The 24,643-nt window shown below is 44.3% G+C and overlaps 1 protein-coding gene across 5 annotated transcripts in view; it reads right to left on the bottom strand.

Moving 5' to 3' along the window:
• Positions 1-24,643, bottom strand: part of KIF13A (kinesin family member 13A) — a 180,549-nt gene that overhangs the window by 47,476 nt on the left and 108,430 nt on the right. For all 5 annotated transcript variants that reach the window (XM_066579407.1, XM_066579405.1, XM_066579406.1 and 2 more), the window contains exons 15-19: positions 22,619-22,705; positions 22,362-22,528; positions 17,068-17,278; positions 2,396-2,558; positions 226-366 (exon numbers count right to left, since the gene is read on the bottom strand). In XM_066579407.1, the coding sequence (XP_066435504.1) occupies positions 226-366; positions 2,396-2,558; positions 17,068-17,278; positions 22,362-22,528; positions 22,619-22,705 (769 nt within the window). The remainder of the gene's footprint in view (positions 1-225; positions 367-2,395; positions 2,559-17,067; positions 17,279-22,361; positions 22,529-22,618; positions 22,706-24,643) is intronic.

The following is a 24,643-nucleotide window of genomic DNA, read 5'->3' on the forward strand; positions in this document are numbered from 1 at the left end:
GAAGAAAGGTCACACATTTTTGTGCCTATACCTGCTTGTGCAAAAATTTGCAACTTATTTTTACCCCAGAAACTAGCATAAAACATTTTACGAATGCCTCCCAATGTTTGACTTTTGGAGAAAAAGATCTTCGCCGGCATAGAAATATAAGAACCACAGCTGGGGATAGCACTATGTAACTTCTCTGGGTTAGTAACACACGAGTGATACAGAAGTAGTCATTACCTCAGTTGGCTTCTCTTTCCATTCTTGGTAAGCATCCCTCATATCGATAAGTTTGTTCTCTAACTTCTCAATAGACCAGACTTGAGTGCCTCTACATTTCCGTCTCACTTGAATGGCGGGTTCGCTCACTATTGCGCCTCTCTGAAAAAGGGAGAATAAAGATAGCAAAACACAAAGTAAACACATACTGGGATTAAATACACTATGTTAAGCAATGTGCATACATTAGCTATATATCTTAAAGGGCCATTCCAAAGAAAATACATTTTTACATCCCTACCCCCTCACCTGATTGCGTGGCACACTCTATAAGTCTCCTCTGTGCACTGCAATCACTTTCATGCCGTGCAGCCCCTTGTCTGATGCTTATCAGACCCCATCTTGATGCTGAGATTTCTCCCTGCTTTCACTTTCACTATTTTGTGTCATCAATCCCAAAATGCATCAGCACATCACAAACTACAGCTTGTACCAGCTCTCTTGGCAGGGAGAACACTGCCAATACCTTCTGACACAGTCATGAGATGAGCTGTGATATCCTCTATTACAACTGTGTGACAGGAGCTGTGTGATCATTAGTAACGGACAAAAGTGCCTGTATCTCTCTACAGGCAGTTGCTGTGGTATATGCATGTAACAGCAACACACTGACTGTGAAACTGATTAATTTGAGAACACATAAATCCAAGTAAATCTGAGCTGGTCAGAATTGAGATTACGTGACCATCTAAGGAAAAGGGAGGCCAGAAGTGTCAGATAGAAAGAAATATTTAAACAAGGTAATACCAGTCAACTTATATATACTGGGAAACTAGTTACATAGTGAAAGCAAAGAAATTCCCTGGAGTGGCCCTTTAAACAATATGATATCCAAAGGAAGGCTCAGCCAACATACAATGTTTTCTTGGGTACATTTTTAAAATCTTGAAAAACAGAGATCTTGGAATTCCAAGATGTTGGAATATTCTCTGAAATAAACCCAATTTTTGTCCAGTTTTCTCATATAACATCTAGGACAGCTGTGGTTCTGAGCATAAACGGTCAAAAAATTGTCTAAGAGGTAAACACCATTCTCACGTTTCCTATCAAAAAGCTAAAATCTACAGTCCTCACAAAGGGCTTTTCCTACAGACGTGATGCAGAATGCTTCTAACCACTACACAATGCTCAGTGAATAAGAAAAAAAAATAGATCGTGTTCATTCATTGACTTTACAAAACAAAGGAAGTGCCCGGTATATTCTCCTTACATGGCCTGCTCTTCAGCCCAATCGTCTTTCTAAGCCATAAACACAATATCACTATAGCCAGCGTCCCGAAAACACTTCAACATACAAGTTATTGTATGCAAAGCCTGAAAAAGTATATATTAATGGAAACTATTTGAAAAGGCAGCAGGCATGAGGCCATTGTGCCAATGACTGAATTGACTTTGAATTGAATGGACTTTGAACCGACTCCTGAGAGCAGCTCTAAAGATTACTGATCTTCACCCTTTAATCCCATCTTTAGAGGAATCTGGCCTTTGCTATGGGAATCTCAGAGGCAGCTGAACCAGACGGGTCAAAAGACACCAAAGAGGGATACAAAAAGGACAGGTAAAGATGTAGTCAGTATAACAGACTGAGGTCAGGACAGGTAGAGTTCATGCAGTGCTGGAGTTAGGCACATGGCTTGCAGTAAGGTAAACAGACAGAAGGTCAAAGCAGGCGGCAGTCAGGTAAAACTGTAGTCAAGAATCAGGCTGAGGTAGGGACAAGCAGGGTTCAGGAAAGTTGAGTATGTAGGCCGAGGCCGGGACAAGCAGAGCTTAGGAAAGTTGGGTATGCAGAAGTTCAAACCAAAAATCGAGCAGATATGGAATTCCTTCACTAGGATCACTATGAACCTTATTGCTCCGGTATCCTACGTGCAAGCAAACAGCAAGGAGCACAGTGTGGCATCTGCCACACATAAGACAAGTAGCATGTCGATGTCTGCAAGCGGCGGGAGAGGGAAGTGAGCAGAGGTAACGTTGCCCGCGGTGGGCAGACATAATACTTAGAATATTACAAAGTGATATCCTTAATTTTTAACACTTATCCAATAGTTGTGTAAGAAGCAGCATAATTCACATAGCATTTAAGATTAAAATACAGCTGTGAGGTAGTGTGGAATTGTCTATTACTAACCTTACGGTTGGCGCTGAGGTTAACTGCTGGGATCTGAAGAGTGACTTGATAGTCTGTGCATTTACTCATCTCTTCTGCCAGAAAGTTGGCTTCCCTCACCAAAGTATTGGCCTTGACTATCTGCTCCCTGAGCTTAGAAAGACTCTGTCTGAACAGCTCATCCCTGCAGTGAACACAACGTTCAAACATCACTTTCCAGTAGGCATTAATATTCTTTAAAAAGAAAGTCAAAAATCACTCATCTTGGTCCTCAAATGCCTTTTACATCAACCTGGTAGTTTGCATGCAACAAGGGAAATAACACAAGATTTTGTAATTATTACACTAGATACTAAGAGCACCAACATTTTAACCCAAGAGGTCATTTCACCTAATACACATATTATGCCTACTGAACTTAATCACCTCCTTTTTCCATGGTTTATGGAGTAACACCACTCAGTTAAACCCCATTTACACGCAACAATTATCGCTCATAATCGTTGCATTTAAACGCTTCCATCTTTCACTGTTCGGCTGAACGATGATTTTTAGGTGAGCATAAAATCCATCAATTAGCCGGAGAGAGATAGTGGGGACCACAAGCTGTGTTCTCCACGGGAGCAGCTGATTACATTGTCTTCAGCTGGCAGCCTGTGAAAAGACAATGCAGCTGAGTGCGAAGTCCAGACCACATGCTGGCATTTGGTAACAGCTGCTGGGGGCTTATTTACATGCAGATGAAGCTGATAAAGTGCTAATGGGCATTACTGCCCATTAGTACTTTATGCAATATGATTGCTAGAACTATCAATCGTTCGATCGTTTGAAAGATTGTCCTTGCATGTAAATGAGCCTTTACAATGAAGTTGATTACGCCTGTGGGACAAGGGGAAAAATGATTTTTAATGTCATGACGACAACAAAACGATATACATTTATACAAACTGTTAAAGGGGATTTATGGGACTCATTATTTATCCTCAGGGCAAGTCATCAAATAGTTGATCAGCGGGAGTCCGCCACTCGGGATCCCCTCCAATGAGCTGATTTCAGACCAGCTGTCACTATGGATAGAGCATCTCAGTTTGGTAATACAGGCACAGCTCTCACTGAATTCAATGGGAACTGCGCCTGCAATACCAACCTGGGTCACGGCACTACAGATAAAGCTATCTACTTTTGGCTCTGTGTGCAATGACAGCAGATCTGACATACAGCTGATTGGTGGGGATTCCAAGCAACAGACCCCCAAACCAATCAACTACTGATCACCTAATTCTGAAGATAAGACATTAATAATAAAATCCCAGACAACCCCTAGAAGGAACGCTTCAAGAAAAACTAATACAGTTATGCTCAATGTAAGACCTATGGAGATGGTGCATTGCACAGAAATTCCCTCTTTGGTATTTGCTGGATGCCTGTGTAATATACCACCCACTTTAGACCTTGCTTTTGGCATAAGACAGTGAGCTATGTTTGCCTGGAGTATTCCTTTAAAACACAAAGTAATTAAATGTGGAACAACTGCTAAATGATCCCGTTTGCAAGCACTGGGCATTTGATTCAATCAGTACAATGAAATATTATGCCTCAGCAGTAAGTACGTCAATGAGGCCCCCTTAAATAAGACAAACCATGCAAAGTGGGGATTAGTGAGAATGGCCCCCAAAAAAGTTATGACGACTTTGAACAAGGCACAAGCTTCCGTGGCTCATACGAGAGATAATGTACACACTGCCAGGTGTTTTATAAGAGTAGCATAGCGAAAACCACTGATGGAAAAAAGAGAAAGTAAAAAAATAAATCATATGACAACTTACCTACAGTTTTTCTTAATAAAGTAACAGAGACTATGAAATCAAGCTAAAAAGGATATCTGCTCTAAGGAATTATTTAAAAAAAAAAAAAAAAACAACAAACTTTTACTGTATTTTTCCCTAAAGCTGCACAAACACACCAAAAAACAAACTGTCCAACATAAAGCAACTTGTTCCAGTGGTTCTGGTGGCTCAATGCGCCACTTACTAATATAATAAAAAGGGATTGGAGTTGGTCAAAATATTTTCGTGCGCGGCACATGATTTGTGAACTTCAGCAGTTCACTGAGGAGACATGTTAGCTTGTTGCTTTCGCATATCAGATGCACAAGATTAAGAAGCTTCAGCTGCTCTCTGGGTTGAAATCGTGGCTTGTTGCTGTCATGTAAGCTGCATTAGCTTCACGGCGGCGTTGAACCCTCTGTGCTGAAAATGGTTCCAACAGACACAGAGGCCTGTAACGACGGTGTCACCTGTCTCTGGAGGGCGAATAACAAAACATTTGGAGCGGTTTGTGCTTGTTGGACAATCAGATGACCCTCTCTACTTGTGGTCAATCGAGGGCGTCCTGAGCCTGGTCATCATCTTCGCATGCCATTATGCATCCACTGGTCCCAACACCTACTAACAGTCTGGTCAGAACGACGCAGGTGGCGGGCTGTTCGTCAATATGACCATCCATCTTCTCAAATTCCAATAATGTGCCCCCTCTCAATATCTATTAACTAGGCAAAAATCTATTTTATCTCATCGTAGAAGCGTGTATAGTGGTCAATAAGCTCTATATAAGTGGAAAAGAGGTCCACTACACTCAAGTAGCCTCTGAGAAGCTTTTTATAGGACAAGGGTGGAACCACTTTTGAGGCCTCAAGTGAAAAGACTGTATTTCTAATAACGTCACAACTATAATAATCTGCACATCTGCCTGAGATGTAACTGCATGCCGAGTTTTGCAGCAAAATAGCAACTTCTTCTAAGTGCTTGATTCTTTTTGACAAAGAGTGTATATATTTATCTATCTAGCTCCACATTGCATATGATAGGTACCTTATCAAGCTGACCGTGGTCCACAGGTCTAGGAGGAAGAATAAATAGTGCAGCGTAGACTCAGTCTTCCTAGCCTTGCTTTGTATCACTCTACACAAGAGAATGGTGGCACAATGGGTGGGTAATGCAAGTACTGGCTGGGCAAACAGATTTCTTGGCTGGCTCTCTCTCGTGCGTTGGGAGAGCCGGCCATATTCAAAGTTGCCAGCCATGGCACAGCCATTACCTTTTAGCTGCATCAATGCGGCAATAGGAACCCGATTAATGTGGTAAAGTGGATGTGGCCACCCTGGCTTAGGTGCTCAATTAACTCTGAAACCTGTAGCTAAACCACTGAAGAAAAGGAGATTCTACTCCCCTATTCTGTCTGTAGCACACCCTCAGAAGCAGCAGTGCAACATAGAGAACATTATACAGCAATGCTGAGCAGTGTAGCTGTGAATCCAGCACAGGGGTAAGACAGAAAACTTAGTAGAGCCTTCTGCAGCGGCTTCCTTCTCCTTTCAATAGGCTTTTATGTACAGCATGTAAGTTGATCCCTCAGTGAGCTGATCTATCTCTAGAAGAATTTTAGTAATATTTCAGTGAATGATCACTGTATTGTGGTATGGAGGAGAAGTGGCTCATTCATGGAGAAAGGCATTTTTAAGATATATTACAAAGTTGCTTACATTTGCTTGTACTATTGATTTATGCAAGGGCGTTGAAACAGTAGTAACTATTCAATGGTGGTCTGATCTTTGAGACCTCCAGAAATCCTGAGACTCAGGAGGATGCATTGCTGGTTTAGCATTACGTGCCCTTCTAAGTTTACTCTACACAACAGCGCTCCTAGCTAACTAGCTCTACAGGACATTGCAGTCAACCCCATCTACTTAGATAGGTAGAGTTGAAAGGGACCTCCAGGGTCATCGGGTCCAACCCCCTGGTCAAGGCAGGATCACTAAATCATATCAGGAGGATGTCTGTCCAGCCTTTGTTTGAAGACGTCCATTGAAGAATAACTTGCCACTTCCCATGGTAACCTGTTCCACTCATTGACCACCCTCACTGTCTAATATCTAATCTGTCTCCCCTCCCTTTCAGTTTCATCCCATTGCTTCTAGCCTTTCCTTGTGCAGATGAGAATAGGGCTGATCCCTCTGCACTGTGACAGCCCTTCAGATATTTGTAGACAGCTTTTAAGTCTCCTCCCAGTCTTTTTGTGTATGGGGCTGCCCTGCAGCCAGCTACACAATGGGTGGATGGAGCACCGCTGTTCAGGGTAAATTGGTAAATGGGATTCAGCACTTTATAAGAAAAAAAAAGGTTTAATGTGGCAAACTATAAGAAAATCCTAGAGGAAAACCTGCTGCAGTCAGCAAGAGAATCGTGGGTTGAGAGAAAATATATTTTCCAGCCAGTAACAACGCCAAACATGGTAAAAGCTGCAAAGGAATGGCCAAGTCGGCATTCAAATACCGACCTCAGAAAACTTGACAGACCTTGAAGAATATTGCAACTTTCACTTTTGATGCTCTTCAGTGACAAAAAAGCCTAATAAATTTCACTGTAATTAGATTTTATTATATAATTAAATAGGGAACAAACTTTGCTATTTTTATGCACAACAGAAAGTGTTAAAAATGCTTATTGTTTAGATGTTGAGAATTGGCATATTTAGGTCAGCAGCGTGCAACATTTTTGCTCTTTGCCTGAAGTATTCACATGTGGCACGCTAAAGCTGGCAATCACACTGCACAATGCCACTGCAGACATGAGGTTTAAAGGTTGGTATTATCCATGAGGCATAAAAGACATTGAGAATGTCCAGTCTGGTTTGTCTATCATCATGAAGAGCTAATGAAAAAAAGGAAAAGCACGAAGTTCACCTTTACATTTGTAAGCAGCCAATCTGTAAATACTTTGCTTAGTCAAAGGGAACTTGTCATTGTTTTTTAAGCTGCCCTAGCCATGGGCAGCATAATATAGTAATAGGCTCCCTGATCAAAAAGAACTAGGTTGTACCCTGAAGAACTGGAGTGTTTCAGAGAGAACAGTTTTCTAATAAGCCAGGCTTGGGGAGAAGTGTCTCCATTTGCATATAGGTACGGTGACCAGACTTCCCGATTTAGGTGGGACAGTCCTGCTTTGGGACCCTGTGTCCCGCCTTCTGCCAGGACAGCCATTTGTTCTGCATTTGTCCTGCTTTCGAGACGTCTGGTTACCATAATGATTACAAGCCAGGTTGCCGAAGCGCACCCGCTTGTAATAACTTTTGCAGCGCCGCGGCGGATGCACACACTGACGTCACACATTCAGTGTGTGCATCCGGGATCTTCCTCCCCCCTCCCTTGACCTCTCCTCTTTAGTTCCGCGAGAGGAGAAGGGAGGAGGTGCTGCTGCCCGTGCACACACACTATCCCCCGCAGCAGTGCCGAGAAGAGGAGGAGGAGCAGCGGTGCTCTAAAGACCAGGAAGAGGGTAAGCTTCATGGGTTTCATCGGTGTGTGTGTGTGTGTGTGTGTGTGTGTGTGTGTGGTGACTATTACTACTGAGGGCCACTATTGCTACTGAGGATCACTGTGGGAGTCACTATTGCTACTGGGGGCCACTGTGGGGGTCACTAATGCTACTGAGTCACTGTGGGGGTCACTAATGCTACTGAGGGTCACTGTGGGGGTCACTATTGCTACTGAGTCACTGTGGGGGTCACTAATGCTACTGAGGGTCACTGTGGGGGTCACTATTGCTACTGAGGGTCACTGTGGGGGACAGTATTGCTACTGAGGGTCACTGTGGGAGTTACTATTGCTACTGGGAGCCACTGTGGGGGTCACGATCGCTACTGAGAGTCACTGTGGGGGTCACTAATGCTACTGAAAAAAAGACAAGAATTATTCTTACCGTTAATTCCTTTTTCATGAGTCCATCATGACAGCACACATGGAGGTTGCTCCGCCTGCGATCCTTGGGACAGGAAGAAGGAGTTCTTTAAAAGCCACCTCCCACCGCTTGACTCCAGTGACTTCCAAATTATCAAAATGGATACGAGGTCCAACAGTTTTATTATTAGCACTGAAAGACATTAATCGTATGTACAGCCATTATATACATCAATCAAGGGTGGGAAAGCATATGCTGTCATGATGGACTCATGGAAAAGGAATTAACGGTAAGAATAATTCTTGTCTTTTCATAGCGTCCATCATGACAGCACACATGGAGGTATACCAAATCATAAGACCTTTCTTTAGGGGGGGGGGGGGGCAACTGCCTGGAGTACTTTCCGTCCAAAGGCCAACTCCGTGTTTGAGTGGAGATCTAGTCTATAATGTCTTGCGAACGTATTTATACTAGACCATGTTGCTGCCTTGCATATCTGATCTATTGAGGCTCCCCTGCGTTCTGCCCAGGAGGTGGCGAGTGCCCTGATGGAGTGGGCCCTCGTCCCCTCCGGAGCTACCAAACCTCTGGTTTTGTAGGTCTCCTGGATTGCTAATCTGATCCATCTAGCTATAGTGTCCTTAGAAGCTGGTCTGCCCCTATTTGCCCCTTGGTATTGTAAGAAGAACTTTTCTGACTCTCGGAAAGTTTGAGTAACTTCTAGGTAGGTTTTTACTACTCTACGGACATCTAAACTATGAAGACGCTCTTCTTTCGCGTTACTGAAATTTTGGCAAAAGGATGGCAGTGTTATTTCCTGATTTAAATGAAAAGGAGACTCGACTTTTGGTAAAAAGTCGGGGGTGTGTTTGAATATTACCCGATCATCTAAGATCCTTAAGTAGGGTTCTCTACTGGATAAGGCTTGCAACTCGCCAATCCTCCTGGCCGATGTAATGGCGATCAGGAAAGCGACTTTTGTGGATAGATTTTTAACCGTGATTTGGTTAATGGGCTCAAATGGTGGGTCACAGAGGCCCTCCAGGACTAAATTGAGGTCCCATGAGGGGGATGGCCCCCTCACAAAGGGTTTTGATCTGTCAGCCCCCTTCAGGAACCTTCTTATCCATTTGTTTTCCGAGAGTTTGAAATCAAAACAGAGCACTAAGAGCTGCTGTCTGAACTCGCAGAGTTCGGGGACTGAGACCTTTGTCTAGCCCTGCTTGCAGAAAATCTAGAATTTTAATAATATCCGGGCAATCTAGGTTAGGGCTCTCTGGTTTATACTATGTACAAAATACTTCCCAAATTCTGTAATAAATTTTTGAAGTAGTTGATTTCCGACTCTTGAACAAAGTATTAATCACCTTGTCGGAAAGCCCCTGTTTTTTTAATCTCTGCCTCTCAGCAGCCAGGCCGTCAGTTTTAGCCAGTGGATTCTCTGGAACAAAACTGGGCCCTGGGATAGGAGATCCTCTCTGAGGGGTAGCGCTATTGGAGATTGTATTGCCAACCCTTTCAGCATTGGATACCATGGTCTTTTTGGCCATGCCCGGGCGATGAATATGACGGTGGTGTGACTGTGTGCGATCTTTTGTAGGCATCTGGCTACCAACGGTAAGGGAGGAAACGCATAAGCCAGGAGCACTTCTCATTCCTGGAATAGTGCGTCCAGTGCTAGTGGTTGGTCTGCTGGATCTAGGGAGAAGAAGTCCCGGCATTTTGCATTTTTTCTTGAGGCAAACAGGTCTACTTGTGGTAGCCCCCACTGGTCTGTAAGTTGTTGGAATACTTCCGGGTTAAGGGACCAGTTTCCCGGATCCAGTCTTTCCCTGCTCAGGAAGTCCGCAACCTGATTTTGAGTCCCCTTTAAATGGACCGCCGAGAGGGATGCTGTGTTGACCTCTGCCCACGATAGGATTTTGCTCGCCATCCATATACTGTAGGCGAGGATACCGGGTGCCTCCCTGGTGACGGAGAAAGGAAACTGTAGTCATATTATCTGACAGTATTTTTACGTGTTTGTTTCTCAATACATCCTCAGATCTAATCAGGGCCTCCCAGACCGCCCTTAGCTTCCTGTAATTGGATGAGTGGGTACTGGTGAACCTAGACAAGGATCCCTGTAAGGCTTCACCTGCCACTTGGGCTCCCCATCCTGTACCGCTGGCGTCCGTATTTATAGTGACGCATGGAGAGAGTGTCCACTGGACTCCTTTCCTAAGATTTGATGGTGTCAGCCACCAGTCTAAGGATTTTTTTACCCATGGTGGTAGTTTAAATTTCTCCTCCAAGGACTCCTGGGAGCGATCCCAGGTCGCCAACAATTTTTGTTGTAAAGACCTGGAGTGAAATTGAGACCAGGGAACTGCCGGAAGACAGGATGTCATTAGGCCCAAGATGTGCATTGTTTCCCTTACTGACACCTCTTTTTTCTTCTGGAAATTCCGTACCTCTTTCAAAATGTGGGAAACTTTTGATTCAGGTAAAAAGGACCGATTTTTATTTGAATCCAGGAGGATCCCCAAAAAAATCTTTTTGGTTTCTGGAACTAGGCTAGATTTTTCGTAATTGATGATCCAACCTAGTTTTTTGAGTAGATGTAATGTCTCCTTTAACTGGACCCTCATGGTTTTAGCGTCATCAATAGAAGGTCGTCTAGATAGGGGATGATTTTAATATTGCGTTCCCGCAGGAACCTAACTGGTTCTATCATGATTTTAGTAAACACCCTGGGGGCTGAGGAGATACGAAACGGCAGGCAGATAAATTGAAAATGCCGTATAGTATTATTCATATAAACTGAAAATCTTAAAAATTTTTGAGATGTCGCATGGATGGGGATGTGGAAATACGCATCTTTTAGGTCTATAGTACTCATAACGTTATTGCGACCTATTAATGGGACCGTCGAGCGTATGGTTTCCATTTTAAACGTATAATTATTCACATAAGCGTTCAATTTTTTGAGATTCAAAATAACTCTAAACTTTTATCGTAGAAAGCAGATTTAGCAGGTGTCTCTCTTTTTTAATCCTTCTCTCTCCCTCACTCCCCCCCTACCGCCTGGCTTGGCTCTCCCGACGCGGTCGCGGGGCAACTCACCCAGCTATCCCAAATCTTGTCGAATTTTTCAGGGCACCCCCTGGCCATGTATGTCAATTTGTACATTGGGATTTCAGCATTAACGACCCGGATCCATGCGCTCCTAGTCGGCCTCCCAGGGTGTTTCCAATTAAGTAGGATCACTTTTTTTGCATAGAAGAGTAACAACTTGTATAATGTACGTGTTGCTGCCGCCACCGGCAGGTCTCCCACAAGCCCAAAGAGGCACGTTCCAGGATGCATGATCCTCGGTGCCCCTAGATGTGTTTCCATGAAGACAAGCACGTCTCTCCAGTATTCCTGTAGGACCGCGCACTCCCAGAACACATGCATGACCATCCCATCCGCCACCAAACATCGTGGGCACGTTGCAGTAGGGAGCAGGCCCATGGTGCACAACCTGGAGGGGGTATAATATATGCGGTGCAGAAATTTAACTTGGATGAGCTTGTCTCTAGCGCTAACCAGGGGGGGACCAGAGCCACCCAGTATATCCTCGTCCTCCCCTGAGGTCAGGTCAGGAATATCTCCCTCCCATCTCTGTACGGCCCTTTCGCCTAGCGGGCCCAAGCACCGCACCGTGTGGGCATAAAAACTCGACAGCGGTTTGACAAGATTGCACGTTTGCGCCAGGCTCTCCAGCCGTGTCATGGATAGTGGGATAGACAAACCTCCAAACTGAGCCCCGGCTACATCTCGCAATTGATAGTACCTAAAGTAGGAGTTTTCAGGCAGGCCGTGGGCAACCCGTAGCTGCATAAAGGTGCAAAACTTGCCCTCGCTGACTATGTCAGAGAGGACATTGACGCCCCGGCGTCTCCAAAAGGCGGACTCCGGGAAGCGCTGGAAGTGTGGCAGTTTGGGGTTATTCCAGAGGGGAGTGTGTGGGGATCGCGCAGTCTCCTCTGTAGTGGACAGTCTCGTGACCCGTTGCCAGGTCTCCAGTGTCACCAGCATGGGAGTAGGCAGAGGGGCGATTGAGGATGAGGGGCCGCTCAATAGCAGTCCCCGTAGGTTCTGAGCAGGGTCCACCATTCTACGTTCCAGGCCCACCGCTGGGTTGTAATTTGACGAGCATATCCACCATCCCGCGTATACCAGTTGGCTGGCCAGGTAGTAGTAATAGAAGTGCGGTAGGGCCAGTCCCCCTCCACTCGATGGGAGGCACAGAGTCTCCAATTTAATCCTGGGTGTAGTGCCCCTCCACAGTATGCGCAGTACGATCCCACGGAGCTTAGTGAAGAATTTTTTAGGGACTAACATAGGAGAATTATGCAGTATATACAGGAATTTTGGTAGCAATTTCATTTTTAGCAGGTTTATTCTGCCCACCAGCGTGAGTGGGAGAGAGGCCCAGCGTTCGCTGCCTCCCCGGCCCATGCCAAGAGGGGGACCAGGTTGGAGTTCTACCCCCACTTTAACGCTTTTATCTTGGGTCAAATCTAGAGGGAAACCCAGAAGTTCTCCCACTACCCCCTTTCGGGTAGGACCACCTACCCGTCTTCCCTTTGCTTTTTCCTCTTGGAAAATACTCTCTCAGAAAGGGGATGGTTTTCTTAAGTAGATAGTCTGTTGGGAAGCCTAGTTTTTTATCTGCTGCTTTCTCCAAAATTTTGTCCAGTGTTGGTCCGAAAAGGTATTCGCCCACCAGAGGGATCGTACATAATCTGGACTTGGACGTTTGGTCTCCTGTCCATGATCTGAGCCATAAGGCCCGTCTGGCTGCATTCCCTAGGCCTGCATCTCTTGCCGTGAACCTTACGGACTCCCCCGATGCGTCCGCTAAAAAAGCTGTCGCTTTTTTAATTAGGGGTAGACATTTGAGAAGCTCTTCCCTAGGGGTTTTTAATTGTAGGTGGGAATCCAACTGATCAAGCCATAGGTGTAGGGATCTTGCCACCGATGTGGCCGCTATGTTGGTCTCTTTGACCGTAGAGGCTGATTCCCATACGCCTTTCAGAAACCCCTCCATTTTACGCTCCATAGGATCTTTTAACTGGGAGCAGTCCTCAAAGGGGAGCGCCGTCTTTGTCAGTTTTGCGACTGAAACGTCCACCTTGGGGATTACTCGCCACAGAGAGGCATCCTCTGCAGCAAAAGAGAGTCTCTCTCTGAACTCTTTTTGGATGCTGGACCCTCGTGTGGGTTTGCGCCACTCATCCAAGATCATGTTTCGCAGGTTTTCGTTAACTGGGAAGCATTTCTTGTAGCGAGTTCTGAGGCCCCCAAACATTTTATCTTGCACTGATTTGACCTGTAGTGTATCAGTGAGCTCCATGGTGTTACGGACTGCAGAGATTAGCTGCTCCAGGTCCGTATTTGAAAAAAAGAATTTTGTATCCCCTTCTGTGGGGGTTAACAATTCCGAGGAGTTGTCTGAGAACTCTCCCTCGGAATGTTCGGGTGAAGAGACCATATAAGTTTCCGTGCGGGCCCTTTTCCGGGATGGTCCCGGCTGGGCGTCCAATGTTTGCTCTTTTAGTGCTTGTACCTCTTCTCGTACAATTTCACGGATACCCAGTAATAGGTTGTGTTGCTCGTCTTTAACTATTTTCATAGCACAGTTCGAGCATATGGGTCTCTTGGCGTTATCGTCCATTTTTTTTGCGCATAACGCACACCTCTTGATCCTTTTTTTCTCCTGCTTAGTTTTTAATGCTTCCTCCTATAAGGAGAAGCCATTACTAATACCAGGTGTGATAAAAACTTCTTTTACTCACAAGAAAAATGTCCCCCATTTTTGTCCAAGTGGACTACTTACGGTTGGCACAATCTTATCCCCTTCAGCGCTATCCATACTTGCTCAGCCAGGAAGGAAAGAGATGCCTGGGACATGAAAGGGATCTTTCTTTTGAATTTGGCGCTTTTAAGTGCCCGCGCTGCGTCTGACGTCATCCCGTCCGACTCTGACGTCATTGCGCACGACGCGGCGCCGCCCCATACCCGGAAGCCGGACGCTAGACGCCGGGGAGTAGAAGCGCAGAGCAGTCACCCCGCACCTGCCGCTCCTTCCCCACTGAATATGCTGATTTCTCCGGACGGAGCGAGGAAGCTGCCTCCCCTGGCCGGATACTCCGCGCCCCGGTGAGTAGCGCTCGCAGCTCCCCCTGTCTCCATCCTCAGCACGGAGAACTCCTCCTGTGTCCGTTTGGGACAGGAAGACACTGGAGTCAAGCGGTGGGAGGTGGCTTTTAAAGAACTCCTTCCTGTCCCAAGGATCGCAGGCGGAGCAACCTCCATGTTTGCTGTCATGATGGACGCTATGAAAAAGATTTTTCTTTAAGTCCCATAAGGGATCTTGATCGTGCAATTGTTTGATCATTTATACGACATACTGCAATACTTAATTAATGCAGATTCCTGTATTATATTTCTGAAGGCATGTTTTAATAGGTATAAAAATGTGGAAGGCTTGGGGGTCTTATCGAGGCTCCGGGCTGCCAAGACACAGAAACTGAACCCCTCAATCTCCTCTTGGAGGGAGGGAAGGGGTGGGGGCGCAATCAGCACATTTAAATGCTGTCACAATCGCCGGTGGCATTTAAATGGTTAACAGCGATGATTGGAAGTTACTTTCATTCATGGCTGCTGTGGCCAGGTGGTAACTGTCAAAGGGAGCCAACGCCTGCCAAGTATAGAGAGGGTCAGGTCCCGAGTCTATTCCATACAATCCCTGTGCACATCCACGGTACATGTACAGCAGATGTTAGAAGGAATTATTAAGGGAATTACAGAATTGCTATATTTTGAGTCCCATTGTATATCTAAAATAAAAAATACTAAATTCTGCTGCGATTTTACAGGTTTCCCAAGGCCACAGAACAGTGATCCCCAAGGAGTGGCTCAGGAGCCACATGTGCCCCATTAAGCCTTGCTGTGTGGCTCACCAGAGGATTTCTCAGTTATGGCCGTGTGCACTGGCAACAAACATCATTGCAGTAATTTCCTAACTATTGACCAGTGCCAATTTGAACGGTATATTACCACTGTTTCAAATTACACTACTTTATATTTAATATGCCTCACCTTCATTTTTTAGTTCAATGTTCTCCCACATCGCTCAAAGTTGAAATGTGTCTGACAGGCTACGAAGGCTGGGGACCCGTCATAGAGCAATGCATTGTAGAGCTATATATCTAAAGCTAAGCCCACGTCTGATGGCCGAGGAAACTCCTCTTTTCCCAAGGCCAACTAGCAAAATGTAAAAGCAGCTATGCATATAGATGTAGAAAACTAAGTTAACATCACTTCAACTTGGTAAGTACAAAAGAAAATGAAGCACTTTTTGGGAGGGAATGTTTTTTTCACTTGAATGCATGTATTTTGGGCTGACAATCATTTTGGAACAGGGTTTGAAGTTTTTTTGGGGCAAACACTATTGATGAAGAACGTGGAACTAGATTAGCCGCTTCAGATTTCAATAGGAGTGATGTACGTCCGGCCTGCTGCCCTGCTAATTACCGGGTATCCTGAAGATAGGTCATCAATAGTTTCTGCCAGGAAAACCCCTTAATAAAAAATGTTGCACTGTGTGTTTTCTGCAGCTTCTACATATGAATGTATACAGACACTGTAGCGTTCGGGTGGAATCACAACTGCGTTACGACTTTCAGTCCTAATTTCATTTCTCTGTTCTATTTTGTAAGCAGAGTAACAGAATTAAAATGGAAACAAACATTTCCAATTATCCCTATTGATTTCAATGGGTTTTCAAAAACACAGAAAGCGAACAAAGTTTTCAGTTTGCTTCTGATCTGTTAGGTTCCTGTTTTTTGTTAGCTGAACAAACAGTGCGGTCTGCAGAGTGGTTTTTTTGTTTAAAAGCAAGCTGTAGATTTCATTTGAACCATTTTGATCACTTTTCCAACCATTACTTCATCTTTTTATGAAGTGAGGTACTAAAAAAACAGCAAGCAAAAAGGCAAATCAGCAGCACTCCAAGAAAAAAATGGCAGCAGCACTCTTCTCTCAGAGTGCGAGTAGCCCTGACGTGCTTGGCTTCAAATTTCAACAAAAATAAAGCTGAACTTCCATGTCCCGTTATTGCAAAGTTGCATTATTATCAAATCCGCATGTGCTTCTGGGGCTTTAATAATAATGCAACTTTAAAAAAAACTCTGTGTTTATTTTTTTTTTACTATTAATATATATATATATATATAAATAAATAAAAATCAATTGCAGCATTGTATATTTTTTAAAAACATTTTCTTACAACAGTGCTTGATAAAAAGTTTTTTTGTTTTTTTTAATAGTTACGAACACCGCTATACAATTTTTTTTATTGTTTGGATTTTTACATGATGAATGAATTTTTTTTTGCTTATATACTTTAAGTGTATTTTTTTAAAATATATTTTTAAATAATGTTATTAAACTGCTTCAATGCGAAGTTGGCTATGAAAGTGGTTACACAGATGGTCTCTGATCCCATCCATTACTGCAAGGTGTGCAACCGCTGTCTATGTGCGCCCTCTCCATAGACCTTGCTGTAAGATGTGCGTAGTTTAACCCCTTCGTCACATATAACATGTTTCGGGATTGAGCTAATCCCTTCCCTCAGTTACACCCTACATAGTTTATTAGTAAACGTAATACAATACAGAGTCACTGGGTATAGTAAACTTATACTACAGTACTCTCCAATACGCCATGACAGTACCAGGTCTTCAGTGTGTTTGAGGGGACATTGCCCATGCTGTTTGTGCTCCACAACAGTCGCATTTACTGCTATGCTTATATTGTAACGGTATGTAAAACCTCTGGCTCCATCGTATAGAGGATGAGAAGTAAAGGCATCTACCCTCCAAGGACATTGGTTCAATATGCATGCGTTGAGATGAAAGTTCTGACCTCTCTTCCGTCCATATGCTCATTTTCTGCTGCGCTGTCTGAGACGTGTAGGAGAGCCGCTCGTTGCTGTGCTGGTGTTGTCTTTCGGGGGAAAGTTGCTGTCGCAGCTGTTCCAGCTCTCGTTCATACATAAGCCGCTGTTCTTCAAGGGCATTCCTCTTCTCCTCCAGATACTGCTTCTCCAGGACTTGGACAACATTGTGGACAGGATCTGAAGCGAGAGGCTCAGAGAGTTAATCTACAGAACATAAGGCTGGGAGTATACAGGCAAACAGCAGTTGTTGCAAACACTTGCCATTGCATCAGCAAACATATTTAATCGTGTAACAGTTTGATAAATACATAGAGCAACATTATCAGACATACAAAATACATATAGGCAAGATGCCAACCCCACTTCTGCCTTAAGATATCCCCTTTATTTTGACCAGAGCTGTCTCCAAATGCAACATAGGGAGAAAAAAAGGATGTTAATTTACATCTCTCCTATATCCTAAATCACCAAAGACAGTAGAGGTCGGGCGTCACAAGGGTGTCATCTCAGGGGGTGCGATTTTATGCCACAAAGAAATACACCACAAAATCCAAACACGCTATATGCTGTAAAGCATGCAGATTTTGCAGCAGGTTTGTGCGTGGCATAAAGTTATGCCCTGTGTGAATCTACCATAAAGCTTATATAAATCACATTTTTGTGTTAAACATTTTTTAAGAATCTTTGGCGATTTTTTTTTTTTTTTTTAAATTTGCGGTCATAATCTAAATTTTAAAAAAACAATCATAAAATCCTGCAATTTTGACACTGACCAGAGCCTAATAGACTGATACTTCCTGATCTGTAGAAATGGTTTTGCAGCAGTCACGTCGTCTCACTAACATCACAGGCAGGGTTGCACCAACAAGAAACCCCTTTATGTACATAACACAGGACCTACCATTCACAATAGATATAAGCTGTGACCATCTACTCCCCTTCCCTGCAAAATGATCTCTGCACAGAACAGTCTCCCATACAATGGGTCAGCTCCTGTTCATTGTGCAAACGGCCCATGAAGCTGCTGTAAAGCATTTCTAAATTCACTGATCAGTGATTTCCAACAGGGGTGCCGCTGTGCCGTGAAAATCTACCAGGTGGGCTGCAGCATCCAGGTTGGAAGGAAATGTGCAATCAGCTGACCTGCACATTCTTCCCCTTCCCCTCCTCTATACTGATCCCTGACAGAAGAATGTGATTGGCGGAAGCACCACCCATGGCTGACCGACTTCCAATGGCAGCTAAGTGGAAAAGGCGCCAGGTGGAAGTACCATCCGCGATGCTCTCTGTCTCGGACACTGACAGTTTTCAGAGAGGAGCCCCGTCTGAGGGAGAGTCCAGAAGTAAGTGGCAACAACAGCAACTTTATGTAGGAAGGTAAATGATTTTCTTTATGTCAAGAGAAATCATTTACCTCCTATGGGCAGTATAGGAGACAACAGGTGCTGCCAGGTGGGAAAGTGATAATGAGGCATGGTCGTTGCTGCTGAATAATAACTCCCGAAACTGTTTTGTTTTCATTAGTGGTATTGTCGCCCTGCTAATAGTACAGCCGAGAAATGATAGGACTTGCCCTATCTTTCCCACATGTAGTTAATACTACGTACGTGAAAGATAGGGCAGGACCTATCTTCCTGCTGTTGTTTTTTTTTAAACTTCTGCGCTTTGGCTTGAAGTTTGAACAGGAAAAAAAAAAAGTTGCGCATACGTCCATCTGAAGCCGCTCTAAAGGTTAGAAATGAGGGTTCACTCAAATGTGCATTACTTTATTAGGGCTTTCCGTTCCTTTGTTTCGTTTTGGGAGCAGAGAAACGGAATTACACGTTTTTGTTTTTCCCCATTGATTTCAATGCGTTTTCAAAGAAACCAAAAGCTTTCCTTTGCTGAACAATAAGTGCCGCAGACTGTGCCATTTTTCCCATTAAAAAAAATATATATATATTGTCATAGTCATATGTAGACAACAAAATAAAAAGATTCTACTATCAGAAAATAAAAAATGACTAGCAAAATGGAATGTGTTTCCCTATCCGGTTTTAATTAATAAAAACTATTTTTGGCGATATAGTCCCTTTAAGGATATGTCGACTGTAAGTCAGGGTAAAGTCATGGGCGCAGTGCAATCTGACAAAACCCCAAATCTGCAAAGTGACTACCAGATGTATATTTTAACCCCTTAAAACCAAGCCATCATGCACATTTGATTGGATATTTTTCTCTGTTACCCCAGTAGTAAGCTGCAGCATCCACGTAATATACTAATTGGCTAGCTTCATCCAAAGCCGGAGGCATTCCATGCAGAGTCCCTCTACTAGCTGATAGAGGTTGATCTCAAGTAGGCGACCCACCAATAATAGCTTTATGTGCCCGGAGAGGACATATAGGCAGAGGTTGTTTAGTTGAAACACACCTAAAACTTTTATTAGTACTTTAAGTATGGCTAGTTTCACACGGGGCGATTGTGATTTTTGCCACGAGAAAATTGCGTCAACATAGCGATTTTTAGAACAATCTTGCATTGCATCGCTGCCGCCCACGTTAAAATTGTACGAGGAAACCATTGTTTTTACCGACTCTCGCATCAGGCGAAAATTGCGCAATTTTCCCGCCCGTGTGAAACCACCCAAAGACAAGCAGAGCTAACAGGCCCATGCAAGAACAACTCAGTACTAGACCTTCTTTCCAACCATAGAGCAAATACTGAACAACTTCGCTCCACCGGACAGGAGAGAAGATCCTGGAGAAGGATTCCCACATGGCGGATATCCAGGAATAGTCCTTTGTAAATTGTTCTTCCTTCACTTCTTCTTCAGCATAAAATTACACCAGTAAGATTAATATAAAAAGTTTAGATTCTAATGCAGACAGTTTTTTTTATATTTTGGGTTGGACAATGTAGTGTTTTTCATTTCTGAGGTTCTAGTGTAGAAGTAAAGTGAAACAACATAATTCGTGGTGTGTCAGATGCAGCCTTTTCTCTACAATGCTCTGTGAGAGGTGGCTACAAGTACAGTCACTTTCCACTATAGTTTGCAGAAAAGTTGGAGTGAGCTCATTCTGTTGGTTAGAGACCTCCTCTTCACTGTATTAGAAGGAGACTGCAGCCACCTCCTCTCTGCAAATGAGAAGATGGGATCTCCACAGTCAAAAGTATATAGCTAAAAAAGAACTTAATATTGTTCATGATGCGTAATAAAACTGGTCAAAGACAGATCACTAAAGTTTTCCATCCTGTGGTCTTAAAATACAGCTAAACAGACACATTGTGTTCCTACCGGTAGGATGAAACTGAGGAACATATAGCAAGGATGCTGAAAAAATAAATAAGTCAATACTCACCTAGCTGCCACTGTCAGAGTCCCCGCCGCTTGTTCTCCGAAGCTCCCGGCACTTGTCATCACCGACAGAGGATCTTTTGCTAGTGATGGGGTTAGAAGACCCCACCTCCAGCAAGAAATTACTCTGATTACTTGATCCCACTGAGTGTCAGCAGTCTCAACCAATCACAGCCAGCGCTGGATGCACTAATCACAGCTATTCGTTGAATGGCTCAGATTGGCTGAACCAGCACTTGATGAGCCAATCAGAGCAATCTCTCGCTGGGAGGTGGGCTTTCAATCCCCGTCACCTGCAATAGATGCTCTGTCAGCTTTACAAGTGTCCGGCAGCCTGCACAGAGGCCCGAAGGGAAGTGTCAGGGACCTCGCGGGGCCAGCTAGGTGAATATTCCTTTTTTTTTTAACAACAGGTAAAGCCTGCAGCAGATATGGCTCATGTGAAGGAGGCATTAGGCCCAATGTTCACAAGCAGATTTGATGCGCAGAAAATAAACAATTCAAGCTGCCCATAGGGAAGCATGGACGTCTGTACCTTTGAATGCGGAAAACAAATTGCAGCATGCTCCATTTTACCGCGGTTTCCGTGTAGATGGCTTCCATTAAAGTCAATGGAAGCTGTCCGATCCGCTGCCCGTCTGCAGCTGACACTGTGGACAGGTCACAGATTCCACGAGAAAGCAGGAGTTAAAGGAAAAAAAACTGTACTGTGCACATCTGCAGTACAGAAAAAAGAAGACCCACACAAGTATGTGCGGTCCCCGGCAGCGGAAAGGGTCGGATTCCGAGCGCATTTGCACAGTGTATTATGCATGTGATTTTTGTGCATGTAATACGCAGTGAACAGAACCCATTCGTTCACATGAACGTATTTTTTTTAAGCAATGTGCAATAGTGTGAAAATATATGTGGCATGACTACATATATGGGGCAAATACTACTGGTCAAAAACACACCATGACTGAAATGTGTCTATGCCTGTGTGAACGAGCCCTAATAGTGACCTCCACAGTGGCCCCCAGTAGTAACAGTGACTCCCATAGTGGCCCCCAGTAGTAACAGTGACCCCCGTAGCAGTCCCAGGGATGCTGCCCAGCCAGAGACCAAAAGCAACTCCCCTATTGTTGTCTGGCCAGGCTGGATCCGGATCCCTATTGGCTTTAGGCTGTATCCACACGGGCTACAAAATCTCGCTACAAACCACCACTCATGTGAAAGAACCTATTGGAACCCATGGGCTTCACATAGTAGCGATGTTTTGTAGCAAGAAATTGTAGCCCGTGCGGATGCAGCCTTACATTCACCCAGTCTGCAACTCCGGTCCAGCAGCAGTGGAACTTGCTGCTGAGTCTGTAACCACACGTGGCTTTTGGAGCGGATTTACTCCACAACGTGTGCTCATGCTCATAGCCTTAGGGTGCATTCAGATGCCATGGATTTTGCCTAGAATCAATGGCAAAATCTGCAAATACTACATGAATATTTTAGTTTCAAAGGATTTTATTGTGTTTTTACTACATGAATATTTTACCTTGTACAATTCTCTTTGCATCGCAATGGGTGAAATCCACTAGTAGAATCCCACTGCAATTACTCAGCAGAGCGCAGAAGCTAAAATCAGGGATTGAACACACCATTCCAATGTATTGCACTGTCAATCGTTTCAAATGTCTGTGCTGAGAGTGGCAAAATGGCTACACGATTAAACAGTAAATCCCTGCGCCCATCGGCCAGCATAGTTAAGCGCAATTTGACCGCTTGGGTAGAGCCTCATCATGTGGGCTCACCCTAAAACTAGATAAAACATCGGAGGCAAATATGTAGTGTCAGAACGTGACAGAAATGTGTGATTTTACAGTGCGGTTTCTTCTGCAGTCTGAACCTGGCCCGCTGGGGTTTGCTGGCGGAGAGGCTTATTCACTTACCATTACTGTTTAAAGCCTTCATTATAACTTCCATCTGTGCAAATTCATAGTTATAGTCGGGTTCTGAGGACGCTTCACTCGTGGCATCAAGATCAATTTCAGTGCAGCTAGTCTCTTTTTCAAACTCTTTTAGCCAATCTTTCCTTTTCCTCTTTGGCAAGTTGAGCCTAGCAAAACATTATTAGATTCAGTTGAAGTAAAAAAACAAAAACACTTTAAAACTACAGTCTACTTGGAGTGAGGGTGTAAACAAATACCTAAAGAAGTGGTTGTTTCCCCAGAGGATTCTGTCTCCATGCCACAAAGGGGTTTTCGAGCAGATCTGAACCCCATTTACACATGTCCTAGAAAACAAAATAGCGACCGGTCACATCATCATGCAGAAAATGTATGGGGATAGTTGTCATTCGTACGCAGGGCTGTCATGGACACGATAGCCCTTTTGGTATGGTAGGAATGCACTGCGTGTGACCCAGGAAGAAACTGATCTGTGGAAATCTGCAATGCTATAAAGCAAGTGTTCATAACAACAAAAAATACAGACAGACGTTAATAAACGCCCACATAGCAGCTGATATTCTTATTCTTCCCTTTGTACTAACCAGAGGTAATAAAAAATATGTATCTGCACTCTCCAGACGGAGCAAAAGAACTCTGCATCTGGATGTTTGCCCAAAGACTTCTCCTACAAGACAACCTCGGACGATAGCACACTAGCTGGAAATCAATGTTTAAAAGAACAGAACAAGTACAAAATGGTATCCTGTTGTATCTGTGGATTATGGCTGCTCCTACTCCAAAACTCATCAAAATAATCCTTTTCAATAAAGCTAAAGGGGTTGTACTCAGATTACCAGATATTCCTGTAGGCCCATTGAATGGAACGTTAGCGAGCATTTGTGACCAGGGCTGCATTCAGTATCCACCTCACTGCAGGGAGCGCCCTAACCCCACAGAGAGTACAGGGACGTGGGTACCCCGTTCCTAAGATCAGCAATGAGAATCCCAACGATCAGCAAGTTATCCCCTATCTTGTTGATAGGGAATAACTTATGGAATTGAGAGTTGGAAGGGACCTCCAGGGTCATGGGGTCCAACCCCCATGCTCAGTGCAGGATTCACTAAATCATCCCAGACAGATATTTGTCCAGCCTTTGTTTGAAGACTTCCATTGAAGGAGAACTCACCACCTCCCGTGGTAACCTGTTCCACTCATTGATCACCCAAATTGTGAGAAAGTTTTTTCTAATATCTAATTTGTGTCTCCTCCTTTTTAGTTTCATCCCATTGCTTCTAGTCTTTCCTTGTGCAAATGAGAATAGGGCTGATCCCTCTGCACTGTGACAGCCCTTCAGATATTTGTACACAGCCATTAAGTCTCCTCTCAGCCTTCTTTTTTGCAAGCGAAACATTCCTAGATTCGGTAACCGTTCCTTAAAGAACATGGTTTGCAGACTGCTCACCATCCTGGCAGCTCTTTTCTGGACTTGCTCCAGTTTGTTGAGGTCTTTTTTAAGTTTGCCTACCCAGAAGTGGACACAGTATTCCAGATGAGGTCTGACCAAGGAAGAGTCGAGGAGGAGAATTACCTCGCGTGATCTAGACTCTATGCTTCTCTTAATACATCCCAGAATTGTGTTTGGTTTTTTTTTGCTGCTGCATCACACTGTTGACTCATGTTCAGTCTATGATCTATTATTATACAACCCAATACCTGCTCTTCTAATTTTTATTAGCGTAAGTATTGATTTCTCTGCTCAGCTGCAGATATTTACCATGGCTATGCAAATATGGGCCCACAGATTCACATGTAGACTTAAAGGGGTTGTCCCGAGCCAAAACCGCAAAATTTTAAATCTGCACATTCCCCCAGTCACCCCCGGCATAAAGCAGCCCTTTAAACCGCTTAAAAACCGCTTCCTACTTACTGTTGAGATGAAATAATAACTTATAAAGTTCAGCAGCTAAGATGGGGCCTGTGTTGTCCCGTCCCACGGTGCATCGTGCTTCCAGGAGGCCTTCATGCGCTCCAGCAGCAGCGGCGTTCTGGCTCCGCCCCTTGTACGCGTCATCGCGTAGCTCCGCCCCCGTCACATGTGCCGATTCTAGCCAATCAGGAGGCTGGAATCGGCACATGTGACGGGGGCGGAGCTACGCGATGAAGCGAACAAGGGGGCGGAGCCAGAATGCCGGCTCGTGCCGGAGCGAAGAGATGGCAAAAGACCCTTCTGCGCAAGCGCGTCTAATCAGGAGATTAGACGCTGAAATTAGACGGCACCATG

This window comes from Eleutherodactylus coqui, chromosome 9 (genome assembly GCF_035609145.1).
Source record: "Eleutherodactylus coqui strain aEleCoq1 chromosome 9, aEleCoq1.hap1, whole genome shotgun sequence".
Lineage (NCBI taxonomy): Eukaryota > Metazoa > Chordata > Amphibia > Anura > Eleutherodactylidae > Eleutherodactylus > Eleutherodactylus coqui.